This window comes from Theobroma cacao, chromosome 5 (genome assembly GCF_000208745.1).
Source record: "Theobroma cacao cultivar B97-61/B2 chromosome 5, Criollo_cocoa_genome_V2, whole genome shotgun sequence".
NCBI classification, from domain to species: domain Eukaryota; kingdom Viridiplantae; phylum Streptophyta; class Magnoliopsida; order Malvales; family Malvaceae; genus Theobroma; species Theobroma cacao.
Window position 1 is genome coordinate 2,699,967 of NC_030854.1, and position 20,525 is coordinate 2,720,491.

General features: G+C 31.7%; 2 protein-coding genes and 1 long non-coding RNA gene across 4 annotated transcripts; 1 reads left to right on the forward strand and 2 right to left on the reverse strand.

Annotated features, from left to right (window-relative positions):
- Positions 1,001-3,558, reverse strand: LOC108662139. The gene is made up of 3 exons (XR_001927921.1): positions 3,517-3,558; positions 2,744-2,809; positions 1,001-1,180 (listed from the first exon to the last, which is right to left on the reverse strand). It is a non-coding gene; the product is annotated as an uncharacterized LOC108662139 (long non-coding RNA).
- Positions 7,053-10,216, forward strand: LOC18597928 (syntaxin-71). Its single transcript, XM_007027233.2, has 9 exons — positions 7,053-7,424; positions 7,612-7,737; positions 7,966-8,131; positions 8,883-8,968; positions 9,105-9,173; positions 9,282-9,326; positions 9,421-9,483; positions 9,590-9,666; positions 9,947-10,216. The coding sequence occupies exons 1-9, from the start codon at positions 7,269-7,271 to the stop codon at positions 9,960-9,962; spliced, it is 804 nt and encodes a 267-aa protein (XP_007027295.2). The 5' UTR covers positions 7,053-7,268; the 3' UTR covers positions 9,963-10,216.
- Positions 9,993-12,978, reverse strand: LOC18597929 (NAC transcription factor 29). Of its 2 annotated transcripts, XM_018122225.1 has the most exons (4): positions 12,605-12,978; positions 12,216-12,502; positions 11,688-11,807; positions 9,993-11,516 (listed from the first exon to the last, which is right to left on the reverse strand). In XM_018122225.1, exons 1-4 carry the CDS (start codon positions 12,804-12,806, stop codon positions 11,214-11,216), a joined length of 912 nt encoding a protein of 303 aa, XP_017977714.1. In that variant the 5' UTR covers positions 12,807-12,978; the 3' UTR covers positions 9,993-11,213. The 2 variants fall into 2 exon arrangements, with proteins under 2 accessions (XP_017977714.1, XP_007027296.2); XM_007027234.2 differs by having other exon boundaries at positions 9,993-11,807.

Below are 20,525 nucleotides of genomic sequence, written 5' to 3' on the forward strand. Positions count from 1 at the left end.
CTTTTGAATGAATAATTTTGTGTAAGTTGTATCGAAAATTTTTTGTTGGAATTAATTTTTTTTAAATGAACGATTTTTATGGAATACGATCTTGTTATAATTTTGGAACTAAGCAATGTGTTTGGTATTTATGTTTTTTCAAACATTTAATTAAAACTTAAACCAAACTTAGTAAATATTTTAGTTATAATAGTACTATCATAATCATTTATATCAAGTTCGTAAGTAGCTTTAATGAATCAATGGGCATGGACATGTGTGTGTGTCTGCCTAATCCATCACAGGAACAACTCAACCACCATTGTATGTACGCAAAGCCAAAGTGGCCACTTGCCCCCTATATAGTCAATAACCCCATTCAGCACTTTGGTTTACTTTGGTAATTGAAATTTTGGTTTTTATTGACTTTAAAAACAAAATCAAAGACTTGTCCATCACTGGCTTTTCCACATGAAGGGAGAAGAATATAAAATAAATAAACAAATTGGTATTTTGTGTCAACGGATGTTTTAATTAATTTTGAGCTGGGTCGATGGCTTAAGATTTAAGCATAGTTAATTCCTTTTGGTGGTCCATTATGCAATCCCTTTACATATTGTAAATTTATATGTAAAAAAATAAAAAAATTAAATAACAACTATTATCCTAATTAATGGAATAGGGTTCGTTTGTTGAGAAAATATATAGTAAGGTAATGCTTTAATCTCGGGCATTTAACTTTAAGCGTGTGAGGAGGGCAACTTCATCTCGATTAGAAAATAATTTGGTCTTGATTAAGATTAAGGCAACTAACATTATCCACCCATTTTTTTGTGTTCACTTTTTTTAAGATATGAATCTCACATTAATTTATTATGAAAGTAAAAAAGTTTTTAATTAAACAAAAAAATTATAATAAAAGTTTATATATGATACATTAACAGTTTAATTTTTTATATACATTATCAATCAATCACAAAATATCACTTCCTTAATAACTTAAATAAAAAATTTTAAACCCTTAAAAATAAATATTAATAATTTTTAATATTGAAATAAATAAAAAATAAAATTATTTGATTTTCTCCATAAAACTCTTTTACACCGCCTCCCTCATACCCTCTCACATTCTTCTCTTACTACGCACAACCATTACTTTCTTCCATTGATCTTCTGTCCATAAATCTTTGCAGCTCACCACCTTACAATCAAACAAAACAAAACTCATTATTTCTTATGTTCTTTCATTGATTATCCACAAAAAATCTCTCAAAATCTTAACCTTTTTTTTTTAATTTTTTTCATTGATATGGTGGTCTTATCACACTAAATCCAAAAATAAATAAATAATAGATCCATACAAATCCCATCAAAATACTAACATCATCATCAACAACAACAAAATCTTAACAAAAAATTCAAATGATTTAATTTTGATTTAATTAAATATTAAAAAATCATTAATATATTTTTAAAAGTTTAATTTGTTCATTAACAATGTAACATTTCGCGATTGATTATCAATACAAAAATTACATATTATCAATATATCAAATATAAACTCTTGTTCTATAATTAAAGTTAAAATATATAATATATTTAAACTATTCATGCTATACTAGCAAACAAATAAGTTTTCTAATTAAGTATTGAAAATTGGTCAAAAAACCTATCCAATCTTTATACTCTTTAATTTTGTTCAATTTAGTCCATGTACTCAAAATCGAAGTAATTTAGTCTCTTGATTTTGTGAATTCTATTAATTTAGTCCTTCCCCCTAATGGCATGCAATTTTACCGTTAAAAGAAAACTTCACGATGACATCAACACTGATGTGTTATATTTTTTATGATGTGACACATGTCAAATTAAAAAAAATAAAAAAAAAAGTTCTGCCATGTCATAGGGATTAAATCGAACAAAAATATAGCATAGGGATTAAATTGAATAAAATTAAGATATTGAGAGACTAAATTAAAAAATATTTGAAAAATATAAACCTTTAAGTAGATTATTGATATGCTTATTAATAAGTCAAACATTTAAGTGTAAAAGATTTATGGTATTAAAAAATATATATAAATATGTTCTTACTTGATTATTTAATTTTAAAATATATAAATTAATTTATCTTTTTTATAAAAATTAAATTTGAATTCTCCTTCTATTAAAAAAATTTTATAATTGAAGTCAAATTTAGATGAATAACTTGTATTATGTCACGACCCGGAACCATCCTTGAGTCCGTGACAACCGTCGCGATGTCCCGATAGGTACTCATCCCCCAAATACCATATCGAGACCTCGCAAGGCTTTCATATCAATTTCTTATCTCTCCTGTGGTTAATCGTTGCCAAATGTCGTATTTTAGAGGCTTTTAAGTTTTTTTCCGATTTAAAACAGTGAAAAAATAAATTTCACTTCACAAAGACATTTTGGTCATTTTTCATCAAAAATTTCAAATTCGACCAAAATGTAGTACTTTAGCGAGAAATGCATATTTCGAAATCAAAATTAAATTTAAATGTCTAAAACGTGATTTAAAATGGAATTATAACCATTTAAATAAAATAAAAATATTTGACAAAATATTTTATTTTCTTACAAATTAATATTTATAGAGTATTCTGAAAATGATTTTTAGTAGCGTAAAAGTTAAATATATTTATACAAACTATAATACGAAAAACCAAAGTATAAAATTTAATTAACAGTGCTACGTGGGCCCATAAATGAACAAAAGTAGTAAAGACAGTAAACTTACAGTTTTTTAAGTAGTATGGCCAACTATAGTTCTCGACGATGTCTGCTATCTACAGGTTAACCCACCCTGAAATGATGGGATAAAAAAAAGGGTGAGATTTCTTTGTCATTGCCAGAGGATTCGCCACCTTGACAAATTGCACAATTAAGAGGTTTACTACTTTGGTACTAAATCAAAATAAACTAATTTATACTACTAATGCATGATATGAAGTGTAAAATGTCTAAATTTTACCTAAACGCGATGTTAGCCTATTTCGGTATTATATCCGATAAATCGATATACGCGTCCGTTTAAACTCTAAATTAATTTTTTTCAGTTTCTATACCTCAATTGCACCCAAATTGACTTAATGTTCCGCAGTATAGTGCAAATTATCAGTCCCAATAGCAAATTACGAAAATACTCATGTGAGTAAAAATTCGTATTTTTACTTCGAAAATTTTCATTATTTTTCTAGGCACATAATTCATCATTATTCATCATAATTCCTTAAATAAACATCAAGATCAGCAGCCAATATTCCCCTAAAAAATTCAGCCAATAATGGTAATGGAGGAAAATGAATTCTTTTCTTGTTGTTTTGTTTCTAAATATGTTAAACTAACTAAAAACACTAACATAACTTAAAATCAAATTAATCTAACTTCATTCTCTCTCCATACCCATTTGGGCAGACATGAATTCACCATGAAAACATGAAATCTAACTATGGAAAATAAGGAGAAAAGCATGGGAAAGGTATATCACAAGTCAAAATCAAAAAATTTTACCTTTGATTGCTTAATTCCTTGAAATCTTACACTTTTTCTTCAATTTTCCCCACCTAGGTTTTTGTTCTTTCTTTTCTCTCTTTGTTCTTCCTTTTTCTTTGTTTGGCTGGCCATGTAAAAGAAAATTGGCTGATTTTTATGCTTATTTTAAAGCTAAATAAATAATGAAGATAAACTTGACACATGTCACCTTATTATTAGTCCATGTGTCATTTCTTAACTATTAAGCTTTCTCTCTCCACCACACATTATTCAAGGGTCAAAAATGATGATGGGTGAAGACCTTGTGCTGAAAAAATGCTATGAGGGTGCAAAATTACCGTTTTGCTCCAAGGGTGGCATAATTACATTTTTACCCCGAAAACTGAAAAATTGCCCATAGACATATTTTTCATCCCTTATACTCATATCATTCTCTAATTTGTCAAATGTGATCAAAATTCTCTCAAAATCTCAAATTTTATCCGTAGGTGGAAAAATTACGATTTTACCCCTACACTCCATAAATCACCGAAATTAAACTTTTTCACTACCAAACCCTCAAATTAAACTCCAATAAGTTTAATATAACCAATCTTAATCAAACGGGATTAAAAATTTTCATATTCATCCTCAGGTGGCAAATTACCATTTTACCCCTATAATACTTAAAGTCCGGATTAACTCCATATCGGACCTCAAACTCTGAATCCTCATTTTAAATCAACCCATGGGTTTTAGTTTTCTCAAATTCATCATCGATTCTCTATTTAAACTAGTTCAAGACTTATTTGACTGAATCGTACCATTAGGGGCAATACAGTCATTTAACTTGTTTTTCGGGGCAATTCAATATACAAACATGCTATCCAAAGCATGTGAATGATATATCACAAATACTTTAGGGTCGAGTGTTACATATTATGTTAAAATAAAATAATATAAAATGACTAAATAAATTTTTTTCTTCTATTTACAATAACATAAAATTTTAAAATTTATTTAACTTAGTTTTTAACTTAAGCTAAAGTCAAATTAGCAAAATATGTTGATTCAATTTTTTTCTTTTAAAAAAATGAAGAATGGATATATAAAGTTAGCGATGATTATAAAAATAATTTGTCATTCTGACTTGCTTAATTTAGATATGACAAACCTCTTATTACAATCATAAAATCTAAGCTCCACCCTTTTAATTATTTATTTATTTTTTATGTTTTTATTTTGTTTAATATTTCAAGTTATATTTTTTAAGTTGGAATTTTCTAAATTAAAGACTGCATTTATGGTTGATAAAGTTAAATATAAATGTAAATATTTTTACCATTTTTTTATTAATAAATTTTTTGTAGATCTAAATTAATAATTTAAATTTAAATTTAGAAAAATTTGATTGTGGTATTTGAATTTAAATAAAATATTTTATAAGAAATTTTGTGTAAATTTAAATAAAAGGTAAATTGAATAAGAGTTAAATAATTTTAAAAGAATGTGTATTTTGTAAATTGTGAAAGTTGTAACTAAATCAGCATATTTTGCTAATTTGAGTAAGTTTAAACAAAAGTTAAATTGAGTAAGATTTGAATAATTTCAAAAGAATGTGTATTTATAAATTGTGAAAGTTGTAACTAAATTAACATATTTAATTATTTTATATTATTTTATTTTAACGTAACACAAGTTCTTCATCTAAATTTGACTATAGGTATGAAATCTTTTCAAAAATTTTTTTATAAAAGAATAATTAAAACTTAATTTTCGTAAAAAAGATAAATTACTTAACATATTCTAGAATCAAATAATCAAGTAAGAAAATAATTATATATATTTTTCAACACCATAAATCTTTTACACTTAAATATTTGGCTTATTAATAAACATATTAATAATCTGCTTAAAGATTTTTATTTTTAGATTTTTTTCAATTTAGTCCCTTAACATCTCAATTTTATTCAATTTAGTCCATGTATTATATATTTTTGTTCAATTTAATCCCTATGACATGGTAGAATTTTTTTTTAATTTTTTTTGATTTGCCATGTGGCACTGACATGTCAACATGCCAATGCCACATTAGCACTACCACATCATCGTATAGTGCCCTATGACACTGCCATGTCATCATTCGGTGCCACATGGCATGCCACGCCATCATCTTAATGCCACGTCAGCACTAACGTCATCATTTTAATAGAAAAATTGGATGTCGTTAAGGAGATGAACTAAATAGACAGAATTTTCAAAATCAAGATACTAAATTTCTTCGATTTTGAGTACATGGATTAAATTGAACAAAATTTAATAGTACAGGAACTGGATAGATCTTTTTACCATAAATTGACCAATAGAGAATGTGTCTTGGTCATTTATGTATAGTTGTATAGTTCAAATGAATTACTTTTATTATAAGCAAAGTGAATTTCGTTTTCTAATTTTAACAATACACACAATTTTGGATCATACTTTTAAGTGTATGCATTTTATTGTAGTTATTTTAAAAAAAAAAAAGAGGAAAATATTTTAGTTTGATGATTACTTATTTAAGGAAATAAAATGAAGGAGATATAAATATGTATATGCCACGAAATCATTAATCACTCTTAAAAGGTTAACTTAATAAAGTGTGTAATATCTATATTTATAAATTTTTTGCGATCTTCTACATGTTCAATGTAAAGTTGAAGCATTATGTTCACTTCTTTTGAAGTATTGGACGGAACATTATTTTTCATCCCAATTTGACGATTGTTTTGTTGTAGTTGGCTGTATAAGTTGAGTCTACTTTGATACTAGTTTGGTATAACCTCTCAAGTACTACACTTATTTTCAAAGCATAATTATTTACTAAAGAGAGAAAAAAATAAAAATGAATAAATTTAAAATATAGATAATTCAAAAATAATATAGTAGTAACAAAATAAAAATAGCATAATGCTTAAATAAGCTTTAAACTATTCAAAAAAGCTTTTTTTTATTACATTCAATTAAGTTTCGATATTTTTAGTTTGAGTCAACTAAGTATTTATTATTAATGATTAATTAATTGTTATTAATAAAAATATCATTATCATTTTACATGCACATGACATTGATATTACATTAATACAAAAGGTAAAAAAGTCACATTATCATGTTATCATGTCAAATTTACATATTATATCATCATCAATTATGGTACGTCAATATATTATATCATAATCAATTATGATATTTTAACATAATATGACAGAATTACGCGATATAAAATAATTAATGATATTTTAATTAAATTAATTATTAGTCAAAATCATTTATTTGACTTAAAATGAAAAAATATAAAAATTTATTTAACTTAAAATAAAAATATAAAACTTAGTTAAACGTAATAAAAATATAAAAATTTATTTAAAATTTTTAAATAAATTAAGAATTTTTCTTATATTATGCCCATAAAAATATATACTTCCAATAAAAATTTATAAATTCATTTTTTTAAAATCAAACACCGCCAGTTGTTACCGCGAAAGTAAAATCTTAAAACCCCGAAGAAAAGAAGAAAAACAAAATTACAAAAGAGTGAAAAAAAAAGAACTCCTTACACTTACAGGCTGTAGTTTAGTATGTTTCTGAAACCGTTTATTCTTTGAATCTGGAGTTGGTTCCCACACCAACATCAACGGGGGAAACAAACAGAAACAAAGAAAATCGTACTTTTTATTTTCTCTCCCAATTTTCTTTCCATCCAAACAGCTACATTGACTGATCTGTAAACTCAAAACAGATCAGGAATAAAAATGAGTGTGATCGATATATTGACAAGAGTAGATGTGATCTGCAAGAGGTACGACAAATACGACGTCGAAAAGCAGCGAGACCAAAATGTCTCCGGCGACGATGCCTTTGCTCGCTTATACGCCGCCGTTGAAGCCGACATTGAATCTGCTCTTCAGGTAACTCCGATCTAATCTAATGGTTATGCTTATTTTTTATGAGCTTTGTTAGGTTTAAGCTTGTTTTATTGGTAGGTTAGTTGAGATTTAAGAGTATCAGTCTTTTGCTGCTCAATTGAGAGTTGTTCAGTAAGAATTAGGGTTTTGTGCCTTTAATTTGAATTATATTTAATTTGTTTTGGTTTAGAAAGGGGAGCTTGCTTCGAAGGAGAAAAGTAAGGCATCTGCTGTTGCAGTGAATGCTGAGATTCGTCGAACCAAGGCTCGATTGCTTGAGGAAGTCCCTAAGCTGCAGAGATTGGCTGTTAAGAAGGTTAAAATTTCTCTTAATAACCTAAATTTTCCTAATTTCTTTAATAATTTATTGTAAATGTTAGCTCGTTTAACTATTGATAGATTGGTAATGTTGGTATATAAAGCAAGCAGAAGCGACTAATGTTCTATTTCGTTTTACATATTGAGGGGTATTTGGAGTAGTTTATTGTGAACTTAAGAATTGACTAGTGTGGTCGGTGTGATAACTTTTGGTGTTCATTTGCAGGTTAAAGGGATTTCAACAGAAGAGCTGGCTGCTCGTAACGATCTGGTCCTTGCATTGCCAGACAGGATTCAAGCTATACCCGATGGAACTTCTGCTCCTAAACAAACCGGAGGCTGGATGTCTTCAGCACCTTCAGCTTCTCGTAATGAAATTAAGTTTGATTCAGGTGATCCTTAACTTCATTCAAATTGCTTGTTAAGATTGAGATTGTATATAGGTAGGCCTCATGTTAGCTGTGTACAGACCTGTTCCAACTGGTCAATCTTTAGTTTTAATCTTTATTTATACCATTTTGATTATAATTGAACGACTGGTGCATTGCTATCTTTTTCTCCTATTGTTTGTTGTTGTTGGGGAAGGGGTTTAGAATGGTTCTTTTCTTTTTTGGGTGGTGGCTTCCATAATGATGCAATAATGTTGTTTTGTCTTTCAAGTAGCTGATGCAAACAAAAGATGAAAACTTGGGAGATAAAAACGTCAAGACAATGGATCAAGAACAATGACTTGATTAAAAGATAAGAGAGAAGAATTTGGAAGATAAAGATTGAGAGATAGAAATAATGGTAGGAACCCAACAAAAAGGTGGAGAGAGAGAGAGAGAGAGAGAGAGCATTTGAGCACTATCTTAAATAAATTTAAATTTATTATTTATCTTGGGTTTTTATACCATAACAACCTAGTGGTATGCCATATAAAGAACTTTGAGCATGGTAAAGGAAGGAGGGTGCTTACTTATGTTCATAAATGCCAAATCACTCCATATTTGTTTATTACCATAGGACTGTTTGTGGTGGCAAAGTTTTCAGTCTTATAGTTTATTTGCACAAGTTATCAGTAACACTTTTTTATGATCTCTGAAACTTTTATGGCTAGGAATCTTATGCTTTGTTGTACTTACATATTCATATTGGTCATAGATGGAAGATTTGATAATGAATACTTTCAAGAATCTGAGCAGTCAAGCCAATTCACGCAGGAGTATGAAATGCGGAGAATGAAACAGGCAAGTTAAACATGTCCGCATGCTATTTTTATGATCCTTTTTTTTTTCTGATCGGAACTAAGCTTGCATGCCTTGTGATTGCATACACCACATTTCTTTAGCAATGTTTCACTTATTTGTTTTGACTTCCCTACAGGACCAAGGTTTGGATATGATTTCAGAAGGTTTGGATACTTTAAAGAACATGGCTCATGATATGAATGAGGTACTGCTGCCTTGATTGTTATTTGTATCTTTTCATTAATAATGTATTTTTGTCAAGGATTTGTAAGATTCATGCTGGCTACTTAATTGCATCATGTGGTATGTGCAGGAATTGGATAGGCAAGTTCCTTTGATGGATGAAATTGACACCAAGGTGAAGATCATGACAATTATGTTGTTGTACAATTTAGAAACTGCTTAAAGACTACCAATTTACAGTATATATTCTCTTCTTTACACATTTACAGGTGGACAAGGCTGCTGCTGACCTTAAGAATACCAATGTTAGACTTAAAGATACTGTCAATCAGGTGATTAAGTATAACTTCATTAAGTGTAGATTCCCATCCATTTTCAGCTTTGTCAAGTTGTTCACTTCTATGCCAGATCTGACATTAGTTTTTGGTTCTGTTCCAGTTGAGGTCCAGCCGAAATTTCTGTATTGATATCGTCTTGTTGTGCATAGTTCTGGGAATTGCTGCCTATTTATACAAGTGAGCTTCTATGTCATGCTTTTTATAAAGAACAAAAAAAAAAAAAGAGCACCCTTCGTCAAAAGCTTCCATCTGATGCTAAGTGGCTCACAGTGTTCCATATTATAGATAGACATACAGTTTAATTTTAATTGAACTGCTTGTGCCGTGTACAGTGATAAATTTTGGATTTCTTAAGATGCGTTACGTCAAAACTCTGTTGATGGATCAACTGATTTGTTCGCTTATTTCTTTTGTTATTACCATTGAGAAGTCATTCTTAAGTGTTCTTCATTTGCAGTGTTCTGAAGAAGTGAAGTGATAAAAGGATGCATTGATGCGTTTCACTTTTATGCTGTCGGCCTTTTTTGGTTTTGTCTTTCATTTGGAGGACTTGCTCTCGTGCTTGATCTTGTATTTGATTTGTTTCTTATGTGGGAGTCATTGTTCACACAGTTAAAATGTGAGTTTATCTTTCTATACAAAATTCAAGAACTTCAATCTTTGTATATGATGTAAGTTGCAGAGATTTGATCACATTAGTTTGAGGTGTTTCTTCTGCCTTAATGTCCCTTCTTTACGATACATCATTACAATTCTGCCACATACGCAGACAATTTAAGGATTTGATATTATGACCTAATCTCTCACTGATATACAACTGCTTTGAACCCTCTGCTGTATGTGCCTTTGGAATCTAATTTCTGTACAGAGATAGAGAGGTAAGTAAGAACGGAAAAACTCATGAGTATTTTCAGGGTAGTGGCACTATACAGCAGAATGGGAAATAAATATTGTTGTTAACCCCTGTTAGTTTTCCTAGGTATCACATGAGTTGACTATTAAGTAATATAGTCTTATGATATGTTCTTGAGGAGGTCATATTCTTACGTACATGTCTCATTTAGGTAGAGCTTATTGTAATTCTTGGATTAGAAGAATCGCAGCAAGGGGTAGAGAGAGAGCACATGGTTTTATCATTTATGCGAGGGTGTTGCCATGTTACACTGTTTTGTTGTTGGAATAATCTTTGCTGTGTTGCACATGATTTTCTTTCTTTTTTGTTGATAAGCCTTGTATGCAATTGCCAGTTTCGAACTTGTAGGCATCACTTATGGTCCATTCCTAGTGCATGCTTGGTTCCCTGTCTTCGGGAATGTTTCTCTTCATTAGGAGCGGCTCTGTTTTATTCTTGAACGGTAATACTTTTAAGAACCGAACATTATTTTTATGCTAACACTTTGTAAATTACAGCGACAATGCTTTAACCAAATTAATGTCAAAAGAACACAAGAGAGCTCTAATCTGTGCTCTGGTTGTAGCCACAAAGGCATTTATTTGATTTCCCATATGTACTTACAATATTTTGTACATCTATGCAATATAAATATTTCAAACCTTGCAATCACCCTACTAATTCACAGACAAATTCATGATGAAATAGATCACCAAATCTGTCTATCCAGGCCGTAATGAGTAACTTTTTGTATATATCTGCAAACCTCATCACAATGAAAGAACCCTTTGTAATTTACGTACATAGTTTTTCCACATACTGCGGAAATTATCTAGCAAGCTTCCGTGAACTCCAGGTGATTAAGCTCCTGATACTGCATGATGGGGTTCCATTGATCTGGGCTAAAATTGTTGCCTTCCGAGTGGTCTGTTCCATAAAAGTTGAGGTCACTGCAATCGTTGCTTAACGAGATCACTTCCTCCTTTTCTGTCTCATCCCAGATGAGCTTCTTGCTTGGTGGGACAAAATTTGTGGCCTGGTTATCACCTTCCATAGACTTTCTTTTCGAAGGGTTAAACAGGCTTTCAAGAGATGAAAATGAAATCTGCAATTTCTTCGTATCAGAATTGGCCTCCTGGGCAGAAGTGCAAGATCTGTCACTGCTTTGGAAGCTGATGCTCGAGGTTGTTGTATCAAAGCAAGGAAGGTTTTGAGAGGCAAAAATGTAGGGTAACATGGGGCAGTCACTGAATAGATAGCCTTCGGCCATCTCAACGTTGGGGTTATTCGCGTTTGAAGACCATACCTCATTCAATTTTGGGAGATAGCTGTTGGCTGGTTCATGACTTGTAATATCTCTATCTCCCCATCTGTTCCTTTGCGTGCTGCTCTTTTGCCTCACTCGACAAAGCACCCAATCATCCAACTGTAACATAAAAGAAAAACAAATTGATTTCCTTATAACCAATTTGTATCATCAGATTATCAGTACCATTAGAAAGGATGAATGAAAAGCCATGCATCACCCTTCAGAATTTCAAGGGGTCCGTCTTTTTATCTTATACCAACTTATCAGGAATCCTTAAGCCTAGCTATAGCTCTGTCTGGTATTCTTGTTACCGTCTAAAGCAGGTAATTCCTTGCTACTATTGCTAAACTAATCTTTCATATGCAGTATTGAATGTAAGTAGAGGGACCTTGTTTACTCTTGAAAGAAAAGAGAAGGGGGAAATCCAGACCAATCCATTCTCTTTATGATATCAACTCGTATGCAAATTCCAAAACCTAGGCTAAAGAAATATCGAGTAGTACATCAAGCTAACTACGTTCTTACTCTCATGGACCCTTTTCGCTTGGGAGTCCAGATCATGGTTTCACGCAGTCTATACTCGTGCATGATCCACTCTGTCTTGGTTCCTCTGGGAGGACGTCCTTCGTAGAATACCAGAGCTTTCTTCACTCCAATACTCTCCGTTCCGCACGAAGTCAGGATTGGCTTATCTGTCCCCGTCGCCTTCCAATACCCTGAAGCCGCCGCTCTGTTAGGCCTCGCCCCGTTCGGGTACTTCCTGTCCCTTGGTGAGAAAAAATACCATTCATCTTCTCCAAACAAAGCTTTAGCTGTATCAAGAAAAGAAAAAAAGCCAAGCTAGATAGAGTTAATTAGTAAGTTTACCAGAATCTATACAATAAAGAACATTGAAAGTACAATATTATACAGACATGGAAGCTCCCATGGATTGTACTTGTATAAATCGATCTCAGCTATAATAGAAGCTGGTAGAGGACTCGAAGTCACTTTGTTCTTCAAGTAATGGACTATGAGCTCCTCATCCGAAGGGTGGAATCTAAAACCAGGAGGGAGCTGAATCTCTGAGCCAGGTGTCTTCTCCATGGAAGAAGCAGAAGCAGAAGCAGCCAACATTGGTCTTGGAGATCAATGAAACTGAAACCTAGGAATTAATGACTCGCCGAGATTATCGATTCGAAATAGTTGTAAATTGAGAACAGTACTGCGCAAAGATTTATAGGGTGGTTTCAATCTCCATGCAGATGGGGACATTGTTAACGCTATTAAAATTGGCTCATCTTTTTGATAACCGTATTATAAAGTTTCCATGAAAGAGATTGGAAAGCTACCAATTTGTCCACACTTCCTCGTGACCCCTGTTTGGAACAGAAATTCTTCAATGGACCTGTTATGTCACTTACCCCTCCCTGTATTATTTTAGGAATTAAGTTCGAGACTGTATGCCAAAACGGTTCAAGTTCACGTCATCTTTCCATTTATATCTAGGCCAAACCTACATCTGATTTCATCACAGTTAGGTGGGGCGATGGCTTTAATTTGGAACTAAAGGCCCCCAAGCATTGGAGCACCTTCTGATTAATTAGCTGTCTGCCAACCTACTTTAATTGGTCTCTTCCGGGTAGAAAAAGAAACTGTTGGCACATTTTATAAGTCATATTTCGTTTCAATAAGTGTAGCCTTAAAATTAAATCATCATACAAACTATTTGATTTTATAATAAAACGATTCACTTGAGATGAAATGAAAACTCGTATATATATTTTGAGATTAATCTTAATTTTATAAAATGATATAAATATCTAAATTTATTCATAAAAGAGTTCTTTGTCATTGTCTAATTGGATTTTAATCAGGTCTCTATGATATGATTTGCATTAGGGATCGATAGCTACAATAATTTCCATTGGCCACTGCCAATTAGAGCCAGCTAGCCTGCATGGCATATAGTCATGGAAAACATAATGCAACAGCCAAGACCCCGATGTGAGAATAACCAACTTGATCTTATGACAGTTGGTCCAAACAACCTGTTTGTCTTAGCTTGTGAGGATTTTAGCCGTTTAGCTTAGGCAAATAAATTAATAACAAAAAGAAAATATACTATAGATTGCTAGGAAACAAGCGTTTGACAATCAGTTGGGCGATGATTGGAGGCAAATAGAGAAAGCAAAAAGAAAGAAAAGGGTACAAATCTTTTGCCGGAAGGAATCCAAAAATTGAATGTTATATATGACAAGAGAGCATTTGGCAAGTGGGCTGGCAAAAAGATCTCGCAATATTTCTGCTTCTGAGCAGGATATATATATATATATATATATATATATATATATATATATATATTACATATGAAGAACAAAGAGTGATTTGAAAACTTAGATAAGCGAGAATAGGTCCAAACAAAAGTCGGTTTCGATAGTCTAACCAATTTATGATGATGAGATGATGTTTGTGTTAAAGGGAAATTTGCTGAAAAAGGAGTGTCGGTTAGGAGAGGCCCATGACCAGAATGATTGTCGCCTTAAATTATTTTTTTAGCAATTATACACTATTCCTATTGCTTACACTCCATGTTGTCTTTTGAGTGGCTTTTTTCTCCCTTGATATCCACTGCTAGCTAGCATTGACATATATGCCTATAATCAGCACCTGTTTTGGCTCTTCTTCAGCTACATCCCCTAATCATTGGCTTTTCTTCAGCGGATTACTAGTTAAAATGATTAATCTTTTGGTGAAGATCTTGTTTTAAGATTCAATTATGTCTCTTGGACTTACTTATATTGATAAAAAGGTTATTAATGCTGACTAATCAAAGCATTCTGGGAAAAAGACCCAGCACTTAACATTGAGTAATGTTGTAAACGGAGGAGGATGTTAGTGTATTTTTAAAATCAAAAATTATGTCACATAACGAAAAGCTATATTAGTTCAAAGGTTATGTCATATAAAGTGACATAATGTGACTATTCAATTGTAGGTAGGTTTTCATGTGAATGGTTATGTCTCTCGATAAATGACATCCAAAAATTATGAGATAAATTGAAAAAACACCATAGTTCAAAAGTTTAAATATGAAAAGTTATTTTTTCAAATTATAACTCAAAGATTATGTTTTGTAGAATAAATAGTTGTCCTTTTATAAGATAATTATTGAAATAATACTTTTATTCAAAAGTTATGTCTTAGAAAATATAAAAATATCTTTTAGATAAAATATTGCCTCAATGAAAGGGTTGTGTCCTTGAAAAAGAGACACTTACAAGCCTATATAAAGGATTTGTTGACAACCATTTTGATACATCAAATCAAAAGCATAACAAGAGCAGCAAATCAAGAGTAAGAAAAGTGTTGTGTTCTATTAACATAAACATTTAAGTTCTCATCAACTATAAAAACATTCAAATTCTTTTTAATCTATTTACTGCAGAAAGTAAGCTCTAAGGTCGAACAACTTTACAAACCCTTGGGTGTATCTAGCGGTCTATTCTTGTAAAGTGCATGACAAAGTTAGGCATTGACTTTATTTTATTCTTAAAGCTATTCGCATTATTCCCCTTTGCATACCGAGTGATGAAGACGAAATATGTCTTAAGATAGCGTTTATTGAAAAGCTCGCCTTGAAGTCAATTTTGTCGGTTCCTTGAATTCCATCTAAACCCTATTTGCACCAATAATTTTAAGACTTATTTTTCATGGTGTTGGAATTCAATGGCTTTCTTAAAAGTGATACACCAACATCGCCAAGCTAGACCGCTTTAAAGGAGGAAACTTTGTTCATTGGCAAAAGATGGATTGATTTGATTGTGACAAAGAATGTGACAAAATGGTTCCTTATCACATTACAAGATAAGTTTTCTTTTCTTACTTGATATGCATGATATTGTATTTGATATGCATGGAAAATGTATATTGGTTGAAAAGAAGGATTTTGTTATATTCATATATGATATTGATATGAATAAGGTTATTGTTGTACCTTTTATAATTGATATACTTCTCTCATCATGGAAAGATACTAAGAAAAAGTATAAGATAGAAAAAACGTCTCTCGAGAACCTTGGTAATCATCTTCAGATAAAAGAAGAATGTTGCAATCAAGATAAAGTCATAAACAAAATGAGAAAGATAAATATCCTAAAGTAAACCATCTTGAGTTGATGAAGGTCTATGTGATGGAAGACACAAGGCATGAGAATGTGGCATTCCTATTATACATTAAGGTATAATGATGCCAATATGTAAATACCATCAAGGTCTATGTGATAGGTGGACATGTGACATTCCTATTATACATTAAGGTATAATGATGCTAATATGTAAATACCATCAAGGTCCACGTGATAAGTGGGCAACATGTGGCATTCCTATTGTACATGAAGGTATAATGGTGCCAATATATAAATTAAACATCTTGATATATGGTGCATTCCCATTTTATCATTGAAGGCATAATAGTGTAATATAGATATTCAATATCGTTGATATGGCATTCTTATTGTGCAATAAATGTACAATGATGCTTGTGTGAACATATACCTTGATGTGCTAATTTGACATTCCGATTATATATTAAGGTATAATAATATCAATTGAGAAAAAAAAAAAGGAATGTGTGTGAACTTGTAAAGTCCTTGTATGGATTAGAATAAGCACCAAAACAATGCCATCAAAGTTTGATAAGGTTGTGTTGGCTAATGACTATAAGATCAATCGATCTGATAAATGTGTCTATAGTAAGTTCTAGGTGTCATCATTTGTGTATATATGGATGACATATTAATCTTTGGTAGCAATTTTGGAACCCATGGAAGACACAAAAAAGTTTTTGTTAAAGAATTTTGACATGAAAGGTAATGGTGTGGCGATGTTATTCTTGGTATAAAAAATAATAATAATAATGGCATAACATTGTCTCAATCTCATTACATTGAAAAGATTGTAATGAAATATGGTAAGTCAGATTGTATACCAATATCAACACCTTATGATTCTAATCTAAAGCTTGTACCTAACAAAGACAAACTAATAGCACAAAATTAATATGCAAAAGTAATTGGATGCTTAATGCATGCTATGGTCTGTACAAGGCCAGATATTACTTTTGTGGTTAAGATGCTTAGTCAATTTACAAGTAATCCAAGTAAAGAACATTGATACGCTATTTATAGAATTCTAAGATACTTAAAGAGTACAAAGGATTATGACATTTGTTATTTGGGTTTTCCTTCAGTTTTAGAAGGGTATACAAGATGCTAGTTGAAACTCAAATAGAATGGATCATACTTCTATGACTGGTTAGATTTTTACAATTGGTGGGGGTGCTATTTCTTAAGGTTCTAAGAAAGAATCTTATCAAACAGACTCCACTATAGCGGCTGAATTTATAGCTTTAGCGTTTACCACCCAAGAAGTGGAATGATTGAGAGATTTACTCTATAAAATTTCGTTGTGGCCTAAACCAATGGCACCAATCTTGATACATTGTGACAATGAAGCAACTATATCAAAGGCATATAATCAAGTATACAATGATAAGAGTCGATTTATTGGACTTCGACATAGCATTGTAAGACAAAGAATTAGTGATGGTATAGTCACTATAAGTTATGTGAGGTCTTGTAAAAATTTAGCAGACTCGTTTACTAAAAGTCTAAAAAAAGACTTGGTAATAAATACCTCAAGAGGGATAGGTCTCAAGCCTATCAACTAAATCTCCAATGGTGGAAGCTCACCTCGACGCTTGTGGTCGACCTGCAAGTCTTGGGTACTGACCATTCTACCACATGGATGATTGTAAGTACTAATTTATATTTTCCATCCCAAGGTGTATAGTGCTTGGTTCCTGTAATGTGTAAGGTAAAGTTGAACAAAAGTTCTTAATAGACCCATAACATGTATATGTTGAAGTACTATAATTACGAAATACTTTCGATGGGAGCTACCTATGTGAGTGGAAGTATGGTCGTTTCTAGGAGTTAAAAGCTTGACTTTAACAACACTTATGAATGAATGCAAAACACAAGGCCATAAACCGTGTTGGTAAAACTAGATACAAAGTGAGAAAATAAGCTTGTGTGTGTTTAGTGGCTTGACTAGTCAAATAAAGAATCGATGGTTCACTGCTTGGTCAATCACTCAATTCAGACTATAACTAACTACACTCACTAAGTGAAGGTTCAAATCTACGGGATACCTTCATTTATGCACAAGGTTTTCAAAGTTATTGGTATTTGAAACTTTTAAAAATGGTGGGCGATTGTTGGTGTATTTTTAAAATCAAAAGCTATGTCACATAATGAAAAGCTATCTTAGCTCAAAGGTTATGTTATATAAAGTGACATAGTGTAACTATTCGATTGTAGATAGGTTTTTATGTGAATAGTTATGTCTCTTGGTAAAATGATATCCAAAAGTTATGAGACAAATTGAAAAAATACCATAGATCAAAAATTTAAATATGAAAAGTTATTGTTTTAAATTATAGCTCAAAGATTATGTTATATGGAATGAATAATTATCTTATGATCTTTTCATAAGATAATTATCGAAAACAATACCTTCATCTAAAAGTTGTGTCTGAAAAAATATAAAGATGTTTTTAAAACAAAATGGTGTCTTAATGAAATAGTTGTGTCCTTGAAGAAGAGACACTTGCAAGCTTACATAAAAGGCTTGTTGTCAACCATTTTGATATATCAAATCAAAAACAAAGCAAGAGCAGAAAATCAAGAGTAATAAAAGTCTTGTGTTCTATTAACATAAACACTTAAGTTCCCATTAACTATAAAAGCGTCCAAATTCTTTGTAATCTACTTGTTGCAGAAAGTAGGCTCTAAGACTAAACAACTTTGCAAACCCTCAGGTGTATCTAGCAGTCTACTCGCATGCATCCAAGGCCGCCCAAGTACAAAGTTAGACGTTGGCTTCATTGCATCTTTAAGGTTATTTGCATTATTCCCCTTTGCATTCCAAGTGATGGGGGGGACATATGTCTTAAAATAATGTCTATTGAAAGGTTCGCCTTGAAGTCAATTTATCGGTTCCTTGAATTCCATCTAAATCCCATTTGCACCAACAGAGGATCTCAATGAATCCGAGTGAATGTGCCTTAGCTATGTTATGTACTATGTATATTCATTCCGCTTCTAAACCCTTAATTACTATCTTACAGTTTTAAGTGGATATTTCAATTTTTATGGTTTGAAAGTTTCTTTTGAATATTTCGATTTTAAATTTTGAGATGAACAGAATGAAGTTTATAATATCAGATAAAGATGTCTATCAATGTGTAGTTTCTATTGATGTGAAAGTGAAGTAAGCTCTTAGAAATGTAAAGTGAATAAAAATGGAAGAGAAAGTAACATTATTCATAATACAAGCATGATGGAAATGATTGAGTAAAAAAAAAAAAAAAGAATTAGAATTAAAGCATAAAGGGTATCCCTAACTGGCTGACAAGTTCCGTGTGGTCTCTAGAGGAACCAAGGTACAATTACTTAGAAAGTAGAAAGAAAACACAACTAAGAAAATATGGGTTATAGAATCTAGAGATGGGGGTGTTGTTTGGGTTCTCTAGACTTGTTTGCCCATACGCTTTGCTTTATCTGTGCAAAGCTCCAAGAAACAGAACATAAGAAAAAGTGGGAACGGGGGACATAATAAGGCCAACTTGATACCAGGGATTCGATTACATGTAATTTTCTGCTTGGAACCTCTCTGTTTACCAATTTTTCTTTTGTCCACCCCAAAGTCTCTTTCAACATCACTCCATGCCCATCCTTTTTCCATTCAAAGACTAATTGCACGGATGCTGATCTCTTCTTTGAATTTATGAGAGAGAGAGAGAGAGAGAGAAAAGAAAATTCAATTCATCAGAGTTGCTATTAAATATCCTCCCCCAAAAAAACCCCTCTTTCGAAAAATACAAAAATATGGACACCTAACTTTGAGTTTGTGTGGCAACAGACTGAGTGTGAATACTTGGTATATAGTTTTGCTTATTAGTTATTGTAATTCGTATGCTCCAAGACAAAACTTTCTGGTAAATAAACCTTGGTAACATCGAGGTTTCCCTTTCATCTTTATGGACAAGAAACGTTGAATCCTAGGAGTATGCTGTTGCTTATTTCTTTGGAATTTCTGCCTATTAGACTTCTCATTTTTCTTCTCTCAATCAAATTTGATTATTTTATTAAGTATTATAGAAATTGATACAAAATTTCGACTACAATTGAAGGTGTGGTCAAAACAGACTATACAAATAAGAACCCACAAAAGTTCTATCGATGTAAACACTTTTAAAATTTAAATTTACATCTTAAATCATATCATCGCAGAATGAACACCTTTGATGAAAAATTAGTGAAAAATGAGATTGGTAATCTACTTATACAAGAATAGAAGGGAACTGATCATGATCTTCTTTCAAAGGTCCCATGTGCAAGAAGATCTTCTTGTTCTCTTAGAAGATAACTAAGACATGACTTTAGTTACAATAGTTATTTCTTATCCAAATAATTAGAATGATTTGGCAAAAACTTTAGCATGCACCGACAGCTCCAAGCCAATTTGGTCGTTGCTATCAACAAATAAGCAACAAAGAATTAAAGGGCATGATATATATGGAGCTGAAAATAATAGTAATAGAAAAGATCAAACAGTAGTAAATCTATAGTCTGATCTCTCTAGACAATTAGCACTGAAAATTTTTGACTTTAGCTTGTGCAAATGGAGAGAGTGAACAATCACGCGAGTCACACGCAAAGGGGCCCCTGGAGGTTGGACCAATGTCTCAAACTCAGCATTAATTTTTGCCTCACTGTGGGGCTTGAAGTG